The 22,899-nt window shown below is 36.2% G+C and overlaps 1 protein-coding gene across 3 annotated transcripts in view; it reads left to right on the top strand.

Moving 5' to 3' along the window:
* LOC132142477 (mitogen-activated protein kinase kinase kinase kinase 4-like) overlaps positions 1 to 22,899 on the top strand; it is a 151,900-nt gene that overhangs the window by 86,830 nt on the left and 42,171 nt on the right. The window contains exons 15-22 of one of the 3 annotated variants that reach the window (XM_059552372.1): positions 3,518 to 3,661; positions 7,781 to 8,017; positions 12,991 to 13,094; positions 13,210 to 13,352; positions 20,994 to 21,091; positions 21,788 to 21,960; positions 22,056 to 22,173; positions 22,445 to 22,678. In XM_059552372.1, the coding sequence (XP_059408355.1) occupies positions 3,518 to 3,661; positions 7,781 to 8,017; positions 12,991 to 13,094; positions 13,210 to 13,352; positions 20,994 to 21,091; positions 21,788 to 21,960; positions 22,056 to 22,173; positions 22,445 to 22,678 (1,251 nt within the window). Of the gene's footprint in view, positions 1 to 3,517; positions 3,662 to 7,780; positions 8,018 to 12,990; positions 13,095 to 13,209; positions 13,353 to 20,993; positions 21,092 to 21,787; positions 21,998 to 22,055; positions 22,174 to 22,444; positions 22,679 to 22,899 lie in introns of those variants that run through there. The other 2 variants (XM_059552370.1, XM_059552371.1) reach the window with 2 other exon arrangements.

Consider the following 22,899-nt stretch of genomic DNA (forward strand, 5'->3'; position numbering starts at 1 on the left):
ACGTTAATGCATTCCACCCATTCATTCTCCAAATGGCTTATCCTCCATAGGGTTATGGGAGGCCTGAACACATCTACTCATGATGTACTCCCCCAGCATTCACTAATGCTGCTAAGTAGCAAATTTTTGTTATTATTATTTTTTATTTTGCGTATGTTCATTCACAAGGGGCTTTTCTGCAGTCAATGCATTGCCTTTTTATAGAATATTGAAATGAAGGAATTAGAATATGTTGAAGGCAGGTTATAGTGTTTGAATTATTTATTATTTGGATTATTATACATAGATTTTGCTCTAATAGAGCTTCCTCTGTTGTATCATTCCCACTTACCGGTTTCATCTCAGTCGAGCAGGAAGTCAAATATTAGCATGATGTCATGAGGACCATATCCTGACTGCCTAGATGGCAAGCAACCATTGAAACAATGTTATGTTGATGGGTTAACATTACTATTACATAAACACTACAAAGTGATGTTGGGTTAATATTACTTTTGGACCCACAAGTAATGTTAAAAGAAGATTAAGCTTTCAACAGAAAATCAATAAAAATGTTCTGAAATTAAGAAAACGAATTGATGTCGGTTCAACATTGCTTTTGTACCCTCAATTAATGATGAAACATTGGTAAGATTTCAACAACAACAAAAAGGTTAAATCAACATTACACAATGGCTGATTCTACATCACTGCTGTTGAATCAATATTGAAATAAACAAAAAATGTCATTGGTAATATAATTTGATCAATGTTTGTTGGAACATTGTAAGTAAAACTGAAATGTCAACATAATGTTGACATCTTATGTACCAAGTTAATGTGAATGTGAACCCTGAATCAACAACAAAACTAACAAATATTGCTACAAGTGTGACTGCATCATATAATAATTAGGGGTGCGTGGTTTCACATTGAGCAGCTGTTACTACACAGAGCCGTTGTTAACTGAGAAGATGCGCAAATAAACGCTGAAAATGAACGTGGATTTGCGCAGCTTCTCAGTTAACAATGGCTCTGTGTAGTAACAGCTGCTCTATGTGAAATCACGCACCTGATGGAATTTACCGCTGATTAGAGAACCAGCTTTACTGACTAGATGTGCATAACGATCGGCCGATCGTGATCGGAGCACCCCTAATAATAATTGATGTTAATAATGTTCATCGTCTGGCTGACAACGTCTTGTATTAATTTTTTCTGAAAAATCCTGTCATACGCGCACAAACTGACAGTCACCACTTATAAGCTACTACTAAATATTGTAGAAACGTAATATTCTGTAAAGTTGCTTTGTAATGATTTGTATTGTAAAAAGCGCTATACAAATAAACTTGAATTTAATTGAATGTTGAAACAACATTAATATTGTTGACCATTTCGAAGTTTGGGGAAAACCTTTTCAAACATAAATGACACCTTTCCAGCAGTTGAGTCAATTTATTTTATTTGACAGTTTAACACAATGACAAAAAGAAAAAGAGAAAAATGCTTGGAGAGAGCGAGAGAGAGAGTGGGGCAAAAAGGACAAAAGCATTGGATCCTTTAGAAATTACATTATTTTCAGAAGTCTGATGTCGTTACAACAAGTGATCCAATGGTTCAAGTTTTCAAAAGATGGCTTGCATCAGTCTACTTCCTCTTTTCATTTATGTTCTCTGACATCTGAAAAAGAAAGTATGAATTTACTTAAAAGCTAGTCAATTCAGTTGTCATCGGCACATTCAAGAATGTTAATGACTGTTTCTTTATCCTCTTAACTGCTACCCCCCCATTTTTTAACATATACGTGAAAGTTAACTAACGCGTGTTGCAATAAAAGACTTCAGCATTAATTTGAACACATGATATGTTAAATATAAATCTTTTTACCCGTGTAATAAGCAAGTTATTCCGGCTTCTTGTCGGGGTCCTGATCACCCTGTCTGGGTTTATTCTGAGATAACAACCAGCTGGATCTACAATGTCCCTTAAATTTAATTAATTTTTTTTTAAAATTAAATTGTTATAATTAATGTACGCTATGTAATGCAGACCAAAAGTTGGACTCTCTTTAAAGAAAACAATCAGCATGTTATTGTATTGTTGTTATTGTAAAATAATTTCAAAATATGAAAGTATCAAAGTTATAAAAATTACATTTTTCTTTAAAGAAAATGCACTTCTAAAATTTGTATTTTATTTAATATAAAATTTATATTTTTAATAACAGATATTTTACACAAAAACTGCTATAAAATGTAAGACTTATCTCTAAATAATTTATATTTCAAATTTGAAATAAAACAAAATTGAGGTTCTTGTGAGATTTTATTTAGACCATTAAATAACACCCAAACTCCATTTTCATTTTATATGCGTTTTCCTGTCACAAATATCCACCTTTCTATGTCAATATTACTTCTATCACAGATCATTTTGAGACTCAATACACCACCCACTTAGGGGGAGGAGACCACCAAAAGTATTATTTTCATGGTAACGCAAGGATTCATTTTGAGGTTTTAAGCTTTCAAATTATATATAACTTAGAGTGATTACTAACATTTTTGATGGAGTAAAAAGGCAATAAATTGTATAATGGCTAAAACTTAACATGGTAAAGCAGCAAATCTACCTACATAAGATTTAGTCTTATGTAGTCCTTACTCTTTTAAAATATCACAAAATAGCCATGTCTGTCACATTTCTGAATAATTATGAATGATTGATTACATGTTTAAGCAAGGTGCTCTGCAAGCATTGACTCATAGATCAATACATGGGCTATGTGTAAACTATGATATTCTTATGTTCATGTCATGAAGAATGTTCATGCACTTCAAGAAATCTGTTAAATATTGTTGAAACTTTAATCAGAAATGTCCTAATAATTATTACTAAAGCAAGATGTATTCACTTTTTAAGATAGATGCACCATTGTTGAAGCCTAGAGAAGTTATGCATGTCAAGTGGTTAAACAAACAAGAATTCTTGTAGGATGCACCTTTGTTTTCTTTCTAATATGGAAGCATGATTTAGATTACTGTGAAGTGCACACACACAACCAGAATGGGTGTTTATCAATCAGTGTGCATTTTCAGTGTGCAACTACACATATTGTTATTATTATTATTTTATATAAATATACTTGAAGACCCACCCCTATACCAAGCCCCTAGTCGATTAGAGGAAATCGGCCAAAGCAGTTGAAAATGCCCATCATGGTTTGACATGCCCTGCTGATTGTGAGACATCCACTAGTGTTCTGCAGAGATACATGCCTGCATGATCTTGTGGTAATCAACCACAAATCACTATTAATTCTTTACCCATGTGTGCTGACAACTTTTAAAAAAAAATTAATGCTGATCCAACATACTTTAAACACTGAAATATCAATCTCAACTAAAATGATGGTTTGGATCAAAACTCAACATTGTATCAATGGCACAATGCTATCTGTGTGTTGCCTTGGTAGCTGCTGATCCTGTTTTTTGTTGTTGTTGTTTTCTCATACTGTTTTCTGTCCCTCTCACAGGCTGATGAGAGGTATCGTAAGAATCTTCAGGTCACCTCTCATTCTGCTCCACCCAAGCAGTCTACTTTGCCACAAGGATCTGAACTATACTCCAATGGAAATTCCACTGAGTGCTCAGGCATGCACAGACCTATGGAACCACAAGTAACTTGAGATAACTCAGTCCTGTTTTTCCTATTTCTCCTCCCATCTCTGTCTCTCTGTATCTGTTTAATGATTCTAAGAAAGATATTACATTTTTTTAAACCTAAACGTGTAATTGTTGAATATTAAGGGGTACCATTTTAATACCTCTGTCTTTGTTCAATTACTTTGTGTGTTTGTTTTATATAGCACGTCTTTTTCTTAGGCGTAAACACATCAGCATGGTTAGGGGTGGGAGTCTTTAGACGCCTCAAAATTTTATCCAGTTATGATTCTGGATTCAATTTGATTCGATTCTATTGTTGATCTGCAATTTGAATCCAAAAAGTGAAACTGCCCTTGCCTGACTGCTAGTTGATCAAACCAGTTGTTAAGACAGTCTTAGCATAGTGGCTATGTTTATACAACTGGCCCATGTTCTGATATTGGGTGTTAGCTTACCTATTTTGTCACTGGGTGAGGTGGTCTGTTGGATTATTTATTAAATATAACAAATAATTGCGTGTCTGATTGGTCTAGCTGCTACAGTGTGTAATTGGCAGTAAGAAGAGTATGACTCTAGTCTAGCACACACAAGAGACACTGCACATAAAAAAATAAATTAAAAAAAAGCTCAGATACATTTAAAGAGAAAATCACAAAGCTTCGGAGAATCTTTTTTTTTTTTTTTCCCACCCTTAGTTATGCTTACTGTATCACCTGATGCCGTGTTCCAGACAAGGTCAAAGAGGGAACATCCATGTTGAAATGTCCCAATTCAAACCTCATTGAGTTTGAGTCAATCACATGTCACGTAAATATAATGACCATGTGGTCTCGCCAAAAACAGATTTTTTTATTTATTTTTTTACATAAAATAAATTGATGAATAAGTTAAAGTTGATGAAAAGTTACAATTAAGGTATCATTTTATAATCTTAATGTCTAATGTTTTTAAGTTTGACATAAGGTTGTTATGTCCACACGTTAGTTGGAAGCAGTGATGTCAGATGGCGCATCTTGCTGAGGTTAAAGTTTATCAATCTACCCAGAGTGCACAGGTTGGATATCTGACTTTAAAGGGGTCATCAGATGCTACAGAAGTAGCCAACCAAAATGACTACTACCGTCATAGGGCCACCGCATTAACTGCAAGTTAGTCGTGTCTTAGAGTCATTAATAAAACTACCGTTTGCAAACTGACTGGAATTATATTTTGTTTTGTGAACAGAGATCAAATAACGAAACAAAAATAACTTTATAATATAACATCATCAAATACTTCATAACACACATACATTAAATCATTAGAAAATTAATCTAAAATTTATTTTTAGAAAGTTAATTTCAAAACGTGAGATAGTCATATAGGCTGCAGCCTAATGCATAAAAAAAACACAGACTCTTACTACGTTATCGTTATTAAACAGTAATTTTGAAAACCATTATAACTATATAATTTCCTTATGTTGTATTAAGGAGCTTTCATTTCTATCTACATGCTAATGAAAGTTTTTGAACGAAAAATTCTGACCTTGGCCGTTGGTCCACTGTACAATCATACTTATCGATGTCTACAAGGCTACACGTTCATGAGACTTTATTCACATCACAATTTACTTTGATACAACAACAAAGATTATAATTGTGAGAAATCAAGAATAATGGGCTAAAACTGTGACATGGAAAAACTAGAAATCGTACAAAAAGTAGGATATTAACTTGGAATGTTTAGATTAGATTTAAGGATGTGTGCATTATGCCTTTAAAAAATAGAACAATTGAAGGGGTGGCTTATTGTTGCGTGTTATAGGCTACACCTTGTTCTAGCACATATTTTGGCATTATAGTTACATTGTCACAAATTATAAAAGGCTTGAAACTTACATTAATAATTAACTTATTTATTTCAGCAAGTGACACATTTATTCCTTATCTGGCCTTTTTTAACACATTTCCCATATACAGAGCCCACAACATGAAAATTATGTCCATGAATTAAGACATTTATCACTTTTTATCATTTCTTTCTATTAATTAAAATGTGGTTTAATAATAATTAATCCATTTAAAATACATAAATAAATAATATGGTTTCATATACAGAGTTGGGTCAAGGAGGAGATTGGGTCAATCCATAAAATGTAATAATATTAACAAAATAATAATAATAATAATAATACAATTTAAAATGAATAAATTAGTCAACACAATACAACAACAATAGAAAACAACCCCTGATTCACAATATTTGTTTCCAAACACCGAAATCAGGTGTTTCAGAGGAAAAAACAGTTTTAAGAATGTCATCTCTCAGTTTATGGACCGTTCTGAAAGCAGAATTTATGCAAACCTATAAAGTGCTTTAAAAACTTTAACAAATTTTAATAGGGCTGCCTCCATGTTAAGAGTTTTTAGTTACTACTAGACATTCATTTAGGTCATTATTCAACTAATCACACTTTAATATTAAATTAACTGTCTAATCTATAATGAGCCATAATATATTCCGCGCTCAAGCACATGCATTAAGTTTGCCACAAAACACAGGCAGAAGTAACATTATAATTGTGAAAAAGGAGACATTTGATTATTTATTAATAAACTAATGTTTCTTGTCAGCTGCAAGATAACATTCATAGTGCTGACTATCTCCACATGGACATGCCTTTAGAGAGAAATGCAACCATCAGAGATAACACAATCAGTGAGTATTTGCTTATGATTTGAGTTAGACATTTCAAGCTTTGTTGATATACATATTTTTTATGTATGTGAGGCAACCCAATTTTACATTTTCATTATCAGCAAAAATTTAAGTGATCTTGAGGGCACCTCACTGTAATGCATGTGCATTAATAATTTTCCGCACAAACACTTGAATATGAATGGTAATAGAGCATGTTTATTTTAGGTTACAGTATGGGATACGCATTAAAAATAAATATTCAAGACTACAACAGAGACTGATACAGTTATGACCTGTAAATTGAAAGGAATCTAACGTGATCTAATTGCCGATGCTGCTCCAAATCTTTGATCATTAGTTGTTCAAATCTAAAATATGGTATAATACTGTGAAGCTTAGAGTAAAGACTGTTAATATAAAATATTTTTACTATAGTGTGTTCTTTCATTTTTCCCGACTGCAGCCTTCAAATGTACCACATCGGCGAGGCACAGTTGACGGCTATTTGCAAAAATGTGCTTTGCTGCGTTTGTATGATAACTTGTGGTTAAGGTGCCACTCAGCGGTCAAAAGCTGCAAATGCACTTTGCAGACACTAAGGTAAAAAGCACACTCTGGTTGGCCCCCATATTGTACATGCACTTTTACAAGGTGTTTGAACTAAAATGTGTGTTGGCAGTGCATGTATATAATCACCCTATAATGATAAAAATTCACCCTGTTTTTTTTTTGATCTCAATTCATTTTCCCTTTCTCAAATCAAGCCAATCTCAGATGCCTGTCTGTGTGATGTCACACATACACCAGCTTCACCAAAGAATATAAGGATTTTTTTAATTAATCTTTGCAAATCGTCTTTCCTAATAATGTGCTAATTAGCGAGTTTCATGATGAATGCGGCTAAAGTAAACAGTCTCTCAGAGAGCAACTCGGAAGAGAGTGGCGGGGTCAGCAGAGCTCATTTGCATTTAATGGAAAATTTTATGAAATGGCTTGCTCTGAAAAGAGCTGTTTTTGACAGTGTACAAGGGTGTTGTTTTAAACTACCATTGAGAAATTTTAACTAAACTATGTTACTACTTTTCAGACCCTTAAGAATCATATCAACTTGTGGAAAATGGGCATCCGATGACACCTTTAAGTGGTGTTCCAGATGTTATTTCAGAGTAGGAAGTGGGAAAAATCTGATTTTCGAGTTGTCTGGAACACAGCATAAGACTCATGACAAAACAAGTCATGATGTGAAAAAAACATGTGAATGTGAAAAAAAAAAAAAACCTGCTCAAAGATTCTGGGTGACATAACCCTGCTGTCATCTGTGAATTAATAGTCTCTCTTATATTTCACAGTCTGCATCATCCTTATCATTGGTCTTTGTTTACTCATTGATAGCTAAGCATGTCTACCCTCCATGTCACACTTTCCTGTTGTTTTCTCCCCCTCCTTGAAAGGTCCAGTGGTCTCACTTAGCTGCTCTAAAGAGTAACTCATCTGCACCTCCTGTGTCTCGCTCCCAGTCCTTCAGTGATCCTGTTCCTATTTTCGCACAGCTTCATCTTCGCTCTCAGGGCTCCTCTCACCAGCACCACCCAGTACACCCTTCATACCCTGACCACTCTCAACCTGTTTCTAAATCCAGGGGCCATGAGCCCCCTGAGCAGACCCTTGAAGAAGAGTTGCCCCCGAGGGTAAGAAAAGGGACCAGTGATACATTTTTTAGAAACATCTGTCTGATACTAAGTGGCACTGAGTACATTTGTTTTCACCCATAACTCTGGAATTGTATAGGCTAAAATGTAGTTTTAATACCTTTAAATGTATAGTTCACCCCAAAATGAAAAGTCTGTGATCAGTTACTCTCCTTCATGTCATTCCATACCAATATATATTTTTTTTCCTTTTCAAAAGTGCAGTGAACATATTTTAATGAAACCTGTGACATTTCTGTCCCTCCATTCAAAGTCCATTCAACCAAATCTTTTAAGCTTAAAACAATTTCTAAAGACATCATAGAAGAATGAATATGAATTGAGTGCTTTAATCCAAGTCTGCTAAAAAGACACGATCACTTTGTATGATGAACACATTTTACTCATACTTTTATTCTAATCTATACAGTATAATAATAATGGAAGCTCAAATGTGTTTGCTGCACAAGAGTCACCAAGCTTTATTCTCAAAGGTCACACAAGCAAGTTTTAGTGTTTAAAAATGTGGAAACCACTGATTTCATCACACCATCTCCTGACTGCATTATTATTTGTAAAATAAGGGCTTTATGGAGAGGGTGTATTCATGGTTATAAGTATACCATTTTACATTTTATATTTAATTAATTTAGGGAAATTAACAAGTGTCTCTGCCCTCAAGGGACTATTTGGCCAACCAGCTTATTCCTGCTTGATAAGCAAAATTTCTAACAATATCCAACCCTACTTATGAAGATCCGTATACTGTACTATATGTTTCATTTTGACATTTCCAACCTTTAACCTTTTAACAGTCACTCACATTTTTGAACATAGACTTGAAAGTGCATGATCCAAACCTAAATTTGTATAATACATGACTGAAAACATTTTGTAACATGATTTTGATGTACAATTTTCATGGTAATGCAATGTTTACATTTAAAATGGTTTTCAAAGAATGAATTTTGAGATTTTAAGTTTTCAAGTGATAAATAATTTCTGATGATTTCTAAAGTGTGATAGAGAAAAAAAGCAACAGTCCTGTTATGATGTAGGTTTTAGAGGTGCACTCTTGCCATAAATTAATCTATTACTTTTACTACATAATTTTTAACAAAAAAGATTGGTAAAATATCTATTTAGAAGTCTTAGACCTTTTCAACGATATATAGCTTGTCGTGATTAGATTAGGATTTAATTGTAATATAGTGACGTAAAAGTAGGTGGCCCACAGAGGGGCCAGGTGACAGTTAACAGGTTAAATTAAGTTGACTGTAAGTAATAAACAGTATTGAGCATTTAGTAGTTGAGTATTGTGCATTTATATTTAGAGCTATTTTTTAATAGTTGTTTAATGATTTTAATGGAACTGGAATTGGAACCGGAACCATTAGGTGTAACCAGAAAATTTATAACGATTCCCAACCCCAGTACTTATCCCTATACGTAGAATACGCAATAATTGATGGATGGCCATCTATGCCCATGGATAATACATCAGCAATCTGGCGCAGAGAAATGAAAATGCCCCTACCAAGTACTGAGTACATGGACAGTAAATTAACATAGTTTCCAGAAGGCCAACAATTCACTAAATGTGCTTTTTTTATTTTTTTTATTGGTATTGTTGAGATAGTGAATTGGTGGGTTTTCATTAAATGTGAGCCAAAATCATCACAATTAAAAGTATAGCTACTTCAGTCTGTGTGCATTGAATTTATTTAATACATGAGTTCCACAATTTGAGTTAAATTACTGAAATAAATTAACTATTTCACGACATTCAAATTTATTGAGAAGCACCTGCGCGTGTGTGTGTGTGTGTGTGTGTGTGTGTGTGTGTGTGTGTGTGTGTGTGTGTGTGTCTGTGCGTGCATATATATACCCTATTTTCCGCACTATAAGGCGCACCGGATTATAAGGCGCACCTTCAATGAATGGCCTATTTTAGAACTGTTTTCATATATAGGGCGCACCGGATTATAAGGCGCATAGAATAGAAGATACTGCAGTCAAACGTTTGACTGGGTTTGCGTTATGCATCCACTAGATGGAGCATAACGCTAAAGGGAATGTCAACATTTTGACAGAGCGCCTTGATCCATATATAAAGCGCTCCGGATTAAGTCGTTTTTTGACAAAATTGAAGGCTTTTAAGTGCGCCTTATAGTGCGGAAAATACGGTATATATATACTGTATATATATATATATATGTGTGTGTGTGTGTGTGTGTTTTTTTTTTTTTTTTTTTTTTTTTGATGGTTACGAATTACAGCTTAGGAAAAATACAAAATCAGTATCTTAAAAAATGTTGAGCTTGATTAGTTTGATTAATTTTTTGTATAAATAATGGATGCCTCTTGGACAGTGTTGGGAACGTTACTTTAAAAAAGTAATTAGTTATAGTTACTCACTACTTGTTCCAAAAAGTAACTGAGTTAGTAACTGAATTACTCTATAATAGAAGTAACTCGTTACCAGGGAAAGTAACTATTTGCATTACTGTAAAAAAAAAAAAAAAAAAAGTTGCTATATGTCAAAGTATTTTTTTTTTTTAGCAGTTTTCACAAGTAAGTTGAAATAAGTAGAACAGACAGGTGTTCGTACATAACTTTCGAGATTTATTGCACGTCAACAGACAGCAAGAGTTTTATCCTGCACTCTTTGTAAGAAAAGTGTTTTTGGCCACTAGCTTTGTAGATGCGTGTGTCACACATTACATGCACGTTCTTGCCTTTGACTACAATGAATTTGAAGTAGTGCTTATATCTCCACCTTGAAAATGCCAACTTTTCATCGGATTGCTCCTGACTCGCCATTTCTCCTGCTGCTGCGAATCTCTGTGTAGCTGTTGCGTGTGTGTGACTGTGTTTGGCGCCGCTGGCGCGTGTGTGTAAAAACACTGGCTCTGATTGGCCACCATGAAACACATGACTCTGCCTTAGCCAATCATAATCGCTTATCTCGTTATAAACCCTCCTGCTCACTCGCTGTGTGAGCCAGGGGTGCGTTCGGATTGCATATTAAATCAATGCATAGTAACGCACCGCATTAAGTAACGGAATTGTAACGACGGGAAAAGTAATTAGTAAGATTACCCCGTTACTGAAAAAATAACGTCGTTACGTAACGCCGTTCTTTTAAACGCCGTTATTCCAAACACTGCTCTTGGACTAGTTTAGAACATGCAACCACAGTTATGAGAAAGACTACTGACTTGGCAATGGTCCAGAATACAATCATCAACAACCTCCACAAGGAGGCTAAGCCACAGAAAGTCACTGCTGAAAGGGCTGGCTGTTCACAGAATGATTCTCAAAATATATTCATTGAAAGTTGACTGGAAGGAAAAAGTTTGGTAGGAAAAGGTGCACAAGCAACAGGGACGACCACAGCCTTGGGAGGATTGTCAGGAAAAGCCAATTCAAGAACTTTGGAGAGCTTCACAAGGAGGTGACAAAATCCATAGTCAGTGCTTCAAGAACCACCACACGCAGATGTCTTCAGGAAAAGGACTACATCTGTCACATTCCTAGAACCAAACCACTCGTGAACCAGTAAAAAAATGTCAGAAGCATTTCACCTGGGGTAATGAGAAAGAGAACTGGACCATTGCTCAGTGGTCCAAAGTGCTGTGTTTCAGATGAAAGTAAATTTAGCATTTCTTCTGGAGTCTGGAGAAAGTCTGGAGATGCACAGAATCCAAAGTCCAGTGTGAAGTGTCCAAAGTCAGTGGTGATTTAAGGTGCCGTGACGTCTGCTGGTGTTGGTCCATTATGTTTTATCAAGTCGAAAGTCAATGCAGCCATCTACCATGAGATTTTGGAGCACTTTATGCTTCCATCTGCTGACCAGCTTTATGGAGATACTGATTTCATTTTGCATCAGGACTTTAGCACCTGCCCACAGTGCCAAAACCACTTCCAAGTGGTTTGCTGACCATATTACTGTGCTTGATTAGCCAGTCAACTCACCTGACCTGAACCTCTCAGAAAATCTATTGGGTATTGTGAAGAGGAAGATAAGTAACATCTGACAAACAACACAGAAGAGCTGAAGGACGCTAGCAAAGCATCATGGGATTCAGTGACGCCTCAGCAGTGCTGATCGCCTCCATGCCACGCTGCAATGAAGCAATAATTAATGCAGAAGGAGACCCATACGATTACTGAGTGCATAATTGAACCTGCTTTTGGAGATCTTGAACATTTCTGTTTTGTAAATCTTTTTTTTTTTTTTTTTTTTTTTGATTGATCTTTGAGAAAATAATTCTCATTTGTTGAGATACTGAATTTTTAATTTTCCTAAGTTGTAAGTCATAACCATAACCATCAGAATTAAAACAAAAAACGCTTGAAATATTTCAGTTTGTGTGCAATTAATCTAGAATATAAGAAAGTTTGCTTTTTTGAATTAAATTACAAAAAAGGTATTTTTAAAATTACTTTTTTTAAATAAAACTTTTCCATGATATTAAATTTTTTTAGTTGCACCTTTGGTTGGTATCAGTGATACTCACCTTCAGTCATAAAAACAAATATAAAAAATATACTGTATGTTGTTTCTACTTTAATTTGAAGATTGAAAGTGAAATTATTAATTTAATGTAAATTAATGTAAAAGTATATTTAAAAACTTTAAGGTGGGAATAATCTTGATTTCAGTAAAATGTGCAATTATTATAATTATTATTTTTCAGATCAGTTGATAGCACAAGTAGAAACCAAATATAGTTTTAGAATTTTAAACAAGAATACACCGTAAAAACCTGATTTAGTTTTACCATAAAATTTTCTTGCCATTAAAATAGCCACAGAATCTGGCATGGTGTTAACAAATAACATTTTCTCCACCTTTTAAAACGGCTTGATCTCTGATTGTGCTACTTTTTTTTTTTTTTGCTATAAAATCAAATGTAACATAATATGTATTTAATATTGACAAGATCCTCTTCTTACTTTACTGCAAGGTGCCAGTAAGAACAACTTCTAGATCTCCTGTGTTATCCCGTCGAGATTCTCCACTACAAACTGGGATGCATAACAACCAAACTGGACAGAGGAATGCTGGAATGTGTGTTCTTTAACATAATTTATACATATAATATTCACCTCTGACTCTGTACATGTAAAAGTTTATATTTCTCAGGAAAATGTCAGTAATTTTGTCTTTTGACCTCTCTTCCCAGTAGTAACATGGAGCCACGGCTGCTGTGGGAGCGGGTTGAACAGCTCTCATCTAGACCAGGTAGTGGGAGTTCGTCTGGCTCCAGTAACTCCAGTTCTCAAACTGGATCACAAGCCAGCACAGGGGAGATGTTCAGGGCTCGTTGTGAGTATTATTATTATTATTATTATTAATAACACACTGAAATTCAAACTAATACAAAACTCTTTAGAAGGGTGTCCAAATATGTTCCTGAAGTACCACTGTGAAATGATTATGTATAACACTTTTGAAATCTTGTACTATATTACACTATTAGAGTTGCTGAGATTAACTAATCATGAAAATAAATATTATATTTTTGTAAAATATAAAATAATTAATGGCATTATATTTTGAACTACTGCCGGTGCATCAAAGGTTGCAGCTCTGAGCATTGAATCCGATCACAGTCATGTCTCTTGAGCACATGAATGCAGTTGTCTCACCACTGCAACTCAGTTTTTGCAGTCTCACAAATGCATTGATCATAACTAACACAGTGCAAACACAATGTAAATTAAAGCTGCAAGCAGCGATGAACGGGCCCTCGCACCCGGGCTCACCGGCAGCGAGTGGCTTTAGTAAAAAGGTGAACGGTGAGAAATATGCATTTAAAGTCATAAATATAAGTGAAATATATCAAAGTATATTCCATAAATGTCAACCTTCCTGTTGCCAGCAGGTGGCGCTATCATTATAATGGAATATTGGCCTTCAGATATGTTCAGGCCAGGACTCTTATCGAACATGTGAAGTTTGGGGAAGATTGAACATTTTATGCCTGAGTTACAACAACTTCTCTTGCTGTGGCGAGACATCAAACTTTGTCATGGCGCCATGGACACGCTCTTTAACATAAACTCAAGATCTACACAATTTAACATTGCACATGCCTTTAGATTAGACTGACCACAAAAAATACATTGTCAAAATATTTCTAGGAGAAGTTTGTTGCAGCGTAAATTGTCACTTCCTTTTGCCAGCAGGTGGCGCTATGACTATAACTGAATATGGGCATGTAGATCAGTTAAGGGCAGAAGTCTTATCTAACATGTGAAGTTTGGGGGAAGATTGGACATTGTATGTCTGAGTTACAGCAACTTCCTTTTTCATGGCGAAACATCGAAATTTGTCAGGCAGCCATGGACACACCCTTTTGCGAAACCTCAAGATCTTCGCAATTTAACATCGCAAAGGCCTTTCGATTACACTGACCAAGTTTGCTGTTGATCTGAATAAATCTCTAGGAGTAGTTCGTTAAAGTACAACCCCTCAAAATGGCAAAAACAACACCAATTTTGCAGAGAAAATTCAAAATAACCGACTTCCTGTTGGGAGTCGAATTTCGTACCAAGATACTTTTTTGTAGGTATTGGTGTGTTACATGTGAATACCAATTTTTGTACATGTAAATGAAACGTAGCTCGAGGTGCACTCTGTTGAAAGTGTATAGGTGGCGCTATCAAGCCATTTTGCCACACCCGATGAAATATTGGCCTTCAGATGTGTTCAGGCCAGGACTCTTATGACACATGTGAAGTTTGGGGAAGATCGGACATTTTATGCCTGAGTTATAACATCTTTTATTCCCATGGCGAGACATCGAACTTCGTCACGGCGCCATGGACACACCTTTTAACGAAAACTCAAGATCTTCACAACTGAACATCGCACAGGCCTTTAGATTAGACTGACCACAAAAAAGACATTGATGTCATAAAATTTCTAGGAGTAGTTCATCGCAGTGTAAAATATGTCACTTCCTGTTGCCAATTGGTGGTGCTATGACTATAACTGAATATGGGCATGTCAATCTGTTCAGGTCCGGAGTCTTATCAAACATGTGAAGTTTGGGGCATATTGGACATTGTATGTCTGAGTTATAGCAACTTCATTTTCATGGCGAATCATCAAAATTCGCCAGGCTGCCACGGACACGCCCTTCGACGAAAACTCAAGATCTTCGCAATTTAACATCGCAAAGTCTTTAGATTAGGTGTACCAAATTTGGTGTTGATCTGAATAAATCTCTAGGAGGAGTTCGTTAAAATACAACGCATGGAAATGACAAAAATTTCACAAAATTTGCTCATAATATTAAAAATAACCGACTTCCTGTTAGGTTTATAATTTTGCTCCAAGAGTCTTTTTTGTAGGTATTGGTGTGTTACATGCCTGTACCAATTTTCGTGCATGTACGTGAAACATAGCTGGAAGGCTGTTGATTTTTTTAGTATAGGTGGCGCTGTTGAGCCATTTTGCCACACCCTCTTCTGAATCCTATATCAGACGAAAAATTTTCACCAGGTTTGACGCGTGTGCAAAGTTTCATGACTTTTTGATCATGTTTAAGCCCTTAAAAATGCAATTCATTTTGGAAAAGCAGAAGAATAATAATAAGAAACAGAGCAGATACAATAGGGTCCTCACACCATCGGTGCTCGGGCCCTAATAAGAGGTTCATCGTGCAGTGTAGACAGTCATAGATAGATATGTGGCTACTCTTTGTACAATTTCTGGGTCAGAGCCTTTTTATTTGTGAACAATAATATCCCCTGAATGACATGGGAATAAAAAAGTAGAAATACTAGTAATAATACACAATATACCTTCCCAAAATTAACTACACTTTGAACACTAACAAAATATATGTGCATGATGTGCTGTGCTGTGCTGTCTTGTGCTGATGTATTCGTCTCTTATTATGTAATAATGCGGAAGTTGAAAGTGAGTCATTTTGACAGCTTAGGTCCAATAAAAGCAGTTTCTTTTTAAGTTTTTTTTTAAGTTCTGAACAGGTCAGTATGTTTTTACATGACCTCTTAAATGTTACAGATGCAGTGTGTAGATTTTAGCGGCATCTAGCGGTAATGTCGCAAATTGCAATAAACGGATTTGCACCTCCCCTGTCCCCTTGAGATACTACGGTTATCGACACAGGACAAAGATGTCATTATCTGAGACAGCAGAGAGTAGCCAGTGAAGCGTTTAGGTTTCTTTACAAAGATAAATTAGGAAATAAGGGGTGACCCTGAATAGTCGATAAATCGATGCTTTGATTCGGGGAGCCTGATTCGACTACCAATCTAATGGTTGAATATTCGCGGGGTGTTATTAATTATTCCATTTTGACTATATGGGGGAGCTCAAATGTCTGATTTCACATCGAACTACCGGTTTTCTCCCTATAAGTTACAGCCTATTATGATAAATTATCAAATTAATATTTTAAAGTGTGTAAATAAATCCAACCACCCCTATAGATTTATGTTTCACTTTCCATAATACGTGACCGACAGTGGAGCATCTTGGCGGCAGGGATTTAAAACTTTACCAAGACTCAAACTGAGGTAGGGTACAAGTGTTTACAAAACTTTTCAGCCGGTGTATGTATATTGTGGATATATTATTTACCTGATATAAGATGCATTTGGTTTTGAGTCAAGCGCTTCATTGTAGTACTAAGGTGATATCTCTTCAGCGCACAGCGTGAGCAGGTCAAACTAGTACAATGCAGAATATTAGTAACTATGACTGGGACTGTTATGATATAGATACTATTATGAGAAGACTATTATGCTAAAATGCTATGAATTTTTAGAGTTTAGCTGCCGTGATGCTGCACATTGTTTTGTGAAAGATGCGTCCACAAAAGGAGTTCATTCAGAGCACCGCAGATATGTTCATGTGCATTCGGGCCCTTTGTGCAAATACCCTGTAAGTCTTAATATAAACGTTGTTGTGTAAATAACGAAGCGTATTCTGTATGAAATTATGAGTTGAATCCCATTGATTAAAAACTTGCTATCAAATGCGTCACTCTACTGGTCATCTTCAGTGTGCGCAGCTTAAAACAGAAATGCAGAACTGCTAACGTTTTAGGCTAACGTTATAATTATAAAACAATAATAAAAAATAAAATTGTAAATTATGGTTTCTAGCTATCTGTTAATCAAAAAATAAAACATTATTACCCCGTTATCTGCAAGGTGTTCGTTACACATTTTCCCTGTGTGTTAACATCAGTAATTATGTAAGTCGAATGTCTGACTTGACTCTTGTTAATGAATTTTGTCCCACCCAAAACGTATGATTCGAGTATCAGTCGAATATCGGCAAGATTCAAAAATTCCAATTCGACTATGAAAATCCTTAGTCGGGGACAACCCTAGAAATTATACATAAGTATTTGGTAAACTGATATGTTACGATGCAAAAGGCATTTAACCTGTGAATGATCAAGCTACCCATTTGTCTGCACAGTAACAGTACCAACAAAGAAGTTACACTCCATTTATGCAAATTCTGAAAGTTACCATTATTACCTCCCTACTGGTCTCTGTGTTCCTTGGTTTGTTCTTGTGTTTGGGTGGAGCATCTGGTATCTGCTCCGTAGAGGAGGGGGTAATGTCACGGTGTCTGGTCTGTGTTTCCCCGGGTATCCACTAGTGGTCTCACTTCCCCATAGGCACCTCACCGCAGGCACTTCATTTCCCACAAAGCCTTGTCCCTTCATCATCGTAATTGCACACCTGTTAATTGCACTCAGGTGCCTTCACTTTCATTGTCATTATCCTGTCTATTTAAACCTGTCTGTTTTCTCTCTGTGTCATGGAGTCCTTAATTTCCGTCACCCAGTTTCCTCGCGTTCCTTGTGTTTTCTAGTTTCTTATTTCCTGTTAGTTTTGTTCAAGGCTGATTTGATGGTTTTGACCCCCTGCTTGTTTTGGATTTTGATTTTTGGATTACCCAATAAACACTGCTCTTGGACCTCTCGTCTCCAGTGTCCGATTGTAACAGTTTGGCACGGTATCAATTGTTTCTATGCAGAACGTGAAGGACACAACACACACGTCTCGCGGAAGTTCTGTAGAATGAGTGAGTGAGTGAGTGAAGTGACATGCAGCCAAGTATGGTGACCCATACTCAGAATTTGTGCTCTGCATTTAACCAATCCGAAGTGCGCACACACAGAGCAGTGAACACACACACACACACTGTGAACACACACCCGGAGCAGTGGGCAGCCATTTATGCTGCGGCGCCCGGGGAGCAGTTGGGGGTTCGGTGCCTTGCTCAAGGGCACCTAAGTCGTGGTATTGAAGGTGGAGAGAGAACTGTACATGCACTCCCCCCACCCACAATTCCTGCCGGCCCGGGACTCGAACTCACAACCTTTCGATTGGGAGTCCGACTCTCTAACCATTAGGCCATGACTTCCCCTTCCCCTTCCCCTTCCCCTTCCCCAGAATTCAACCAATCCAATAACAACTTCGACATTCCTGAAGTGTTTCCACTTTTGTGTCCCATAGTCATGCCCAAAAATAAGGGCACCCTTGGTAAATATGATCAAAGAAGGCTGTGAAAATTAATCTGCATTGTTAATCCTTTTGATCTTTCATTTTAAAAATTCACAAAAATCTAAACATTCATTGGATAATAAGAATTTAAAATGGGGGGAAATATCATTATGAAATAAATGTTTTCTCTAATACACATTGGCCACAATTAAGGACACCCTTTTATTGAATATTTTTTTTTAAACCTACATTTGCCAGTTTAACAGTTCAAAATGTTCTCCTATAATGCCTGATGAGGTTAGAGAACACCTGACAAGAGATCAGAGACCATTTCTTAATCCAGAATTTTCATCTCATTTTCTATAGGGTGCAGGTCAGGGAACTGAAATGGCCATATGGAAGCATATGGGTAGCATTAAGTCACAGCTGAATCCTCTTTAGGAGACGATCCTGGCGCTTGCTGGACTTTCTTGGACGCCATGAAGCCTTCTTTACAAGAATTGAACCTTTTTCCTTGAAGTTCTTGATGATCCTATAAATTGTTGATTTAGGTGCAATCTTAGTAGCCACAATATCCTTGCCTGTGAAGCCATTTTTATGCAACGCAATGATGGCTGCACGCGTTTCTTTGCAGGTCACCATGGTTAACAATGGAAGAACAATGATTTCAAGCATCACCCTCCTTTTAACATGCCAAGTCTGCCATTCTAACCCAATCAGCCTGACATAATGATCTCCAGCCTTGTGCTCGTCAACATTCTCACCTGAGTTAACAAGACGATTACTGAAATGATCTCAGCAGGTCCTTTAATGACAGCAATAAAATGCAGTGGAAAGGTTTTTTTGGGATTAAGTTAATTTTCATGGCAAAGAAGGACTATGCAATTCATCTGATCACTCTTCATAACATTCTGGAGTATATGCAAATTGCTATTATAAAAACTTAAGCAGCAACTTATTTCCAATATTTATGTAATTCTCAAAACTTTTGGCCACGACTGTAGACAAATGTCCTCTTCCAGGCAGTTTCGTAACATTTTCTGTTGATTGGAAATTCTTAATTATTGCCCTGATGGTGGGAATGGGAATTTTCACTGCTGTAGCTCTTTTCTTATAGCCACTTCACTAATTTGTGAAGCTCCATTATCTTTTACTGCACATCAGAAATGTATTCTTTGGTTTTTCTCATTGTGATGGATGATTAAGGGAATTTGGGCTTTGGTTTCCCATATGTTTCTGTGAAACAGGAAGCAATGGCTGGATAATTTCATGTTCATAATCACCCTGGAGTACTCAAAATTGTCAATATGAATGGAAATATACTTCAGAGTTATTTGTGTCCTTAATTGTGGCCAATGTGTATTAGAGAAAAACATTTATTTCATAATGATATTTACCCGCATTTTAAATGTTTATTATCCAATGAAGGTTTAGATTTTTGTGCATTTTTTTTAATAAAAGATCAAAAGGATTAACAATGCAGATTAATTTTCACAGCCGCCTTTGATCATATTTACCAAGGGTGCCCTTATTTTTGGGCATGACTGTATGCATCAGACATTGGCCAACAGTCCGTGGGTGTGACGTCTGAGACTGAGACTACTGGGATTGAACCATGTAGGCCCTTTGGAAATGAACCAGAATGTAAAATCATACTGAGGTATCTTTAATACTTCTTGAGTTTCAGGCACGCAAACTTATTAAAAATTATATATATGGCAAAAAGACCGGTGTGAGCTATGCAATTGTTTTGATAGAGGGAAACATGATACATTTCTAGTCTCAACATTATTTGTTCTCCAGACATTTCTCTTTAAAAGAAAAAAGAATCGGGTGTATGCAAAGTGACTTTTTTTTTTTTTTTTTTAAACCACTGACTCCTGGAGCCATATTGAGACCCCTTCAGTATATCTCTGGAACTGAACCATATATGGCCTTAAAAATGAAGATACCAAAAGAAAAGTTTGTTAAAACCCAAAATCTAAAAGTGTATTAAGATATCTTTAATACTTCTTGAGTAACAGACATCCAAACTTTGAAGAAAAATGTAAAAGTATTTAAAAGTCCTATTTTTGAAGGGTCACAAATGGCATAATATGCAACAAAAGATTGCATTAGGGCACTAAAGTCAACTAATTTTATCAATAGACCAACCAATCTATGTGTGAAAATATCACAACGCTGCCATCTTTCTGAAGTCATTTTTACCTCCCCTTAATTTGGCTCTGTATCGCAGATGAAAATTGCCGTTTTGACCCACCTCAACAAAATATTGGAATTTATTTCTGGAATTTAGTTTGTCATTGACTGAACCAAATAAAATGACATTTTTTTATAAGACACATCTCTGTCATGAGCTTTTTTAACAAGCAGTGGGGATCAAACTGACTTTGGCAAAAAGTGATCTGGACATGTCCCACTCGTCTACCTGAAAATAACTCTTGTGCACTATCACTCTCTGCAGCCTCTTCAAAGTCTGAGGGCTCACCAATGCAGCTGCCAGAGATTGCTGGGAATAAGTCTGAAAAGAAGAAAGAGTTTGTAAGACCAACTAGACATGCTGTAAGTAATTGTTGTCCTTTAGTGCAGATATGACAAAAAGGCCTCATATTTAGTCAGATTTCTATTGTTTCTAATGACAGTTTCTATTGAACTGAATGATAGATGCATTCACACTGAACATTTTTATTCTGGGTGTAGATCTCTTTTTCTTTACTCCTTTTGCATTACTTGAGGTTTTTATGGATTTTTTTAGGAATTTTATGGATTGTCCATAGTGTTCTTCAACATGATCATCTTCCCCATTAATCAGTCATTTCCTCTGACAATTTAAACTAGGTTGACGTGATGGGTTGGATGACAATTTTGCTTTGTCCGCACATATTGTATTGTGATATTTTATTTTACTGCACTTGGATCTTTTTGAATAGCTGTACATTTTCTGTTTACACCATTCCTTATAATTTTAATACAAGTTTAATTTAAAGCTTTTTTTTTTGCGATACATATGTCAAGTTGCTGTGCAGAGATGTTGATTTGCTGCCTTTTTTTTCTTACTTTTTTACTGTTACAGTGATGCATCTTTATGCCTTATCAACATTCCTGAATTGCAACCATATTGCATTAAGTTATTGACTTGCTGAGTACTCTACAAATTATTATTGTAATAGATACAACTTTTCAGTGTGAAAGAGAAGAATCAATTTAGGAGTGTTGTTGACAAAGACCCTTACATGTAGACTTTTCCCACATCTCCAGGATCTCACTGCTCTGGCCAAGGAGCTGCGTGCAGTGGAGGATGTGCGACCTCGTCATAAGGTGACAGATTACTCCTCATCGAGTGAAGATTTAGATTCAGATGTAGATGATGACGTGGTGGAGCTGGAGCAGGGTGATGTATCCTCTTCAGGAGCAGAGGAATCAAGGACATGGCATGTGACACAGTCCAATTAATTAAAACACTACTCAGCAAACCATATAGAACACCAAAAATATTTTAAGGATGATTTTTTTTCTCCCTCTCCAGCTCATCAAAATTGAATAATGAAAAGGAGTCAGTGAAAACCATGCTTGTTCATGATGAATCAAAGAGTGATCCAGCCGCCACCACACCTAGCAAAGATCTAACTTTAATCGTTAGACAGGTATTGTAAAAATAATTTTTCTTAATTCATCTCAATTTCATTTCACATATTATATCATATCATATATTTTGCCATCATGTGTTCCAAGGTGTTTTTTTTTCCTTTCCAGTCCTTTCTGTACTGATTTAATTTATTTATTGGCACAAGACAAACGAGTCAAATACAGTGTTTAAGCTGATAACTTCTGCAGAATTCAGCATTCCTTCCCTCAGGGCCTTGTTCTCTTTTTTTGCAAAAGTTCATACTGAACTGTCCCTGTTCTTGGTTCCAGAGCATAGCTGAGAAAAAAAAGTTGCGTCCCATTCCTGAGTCCATTATGGGTCCAGGTTTGAGCTCATCACACAGTCAAAGTCACCTGGAGGGAAGCTGCTATGCAGGCCGCATTCACCTGTTGCCTGATCTCATCCAGCAGAGCCATAACTCCACATCATCCTCCCCCTCATCCAGTCATGGCAGCCCATCCATATCCCCCCAGATCCCCATGGACATGTTGATAGTCAGTGAGGTATGTCCCCTGCCCGCTGCACTGAATTCTGCTTCTAACAAAACCATTATTTTTTTGAGGCCATAGTGGCACGTAAAGGCCTCTTCGCACCAAACGCAAGAAATCACAAGCCGTTGGTCAATTCATATCAAGAGCAAAATGAATATCAGCTTTTCATTCAGCAGATATGGTGCACAACAGACCTTTTATCTGTGAATGTCTCTAGCGATTTAAAAAAAAAA

The sequence above is a fragment of the Carassius carassius genome, chromosome 6, assembly GCF_963082965.1.
Source record: "Carassius carassius chromosome 6, fCarCar2.1, whole genome shotgun sequence".
In the NCBI taxonomy this organism is placed as follows: Eukaryota; Metazoa; Chordata; class Actinopteri; order Cypriniformes; family Cyprinidae; genus Carassius; species Carassius carassius.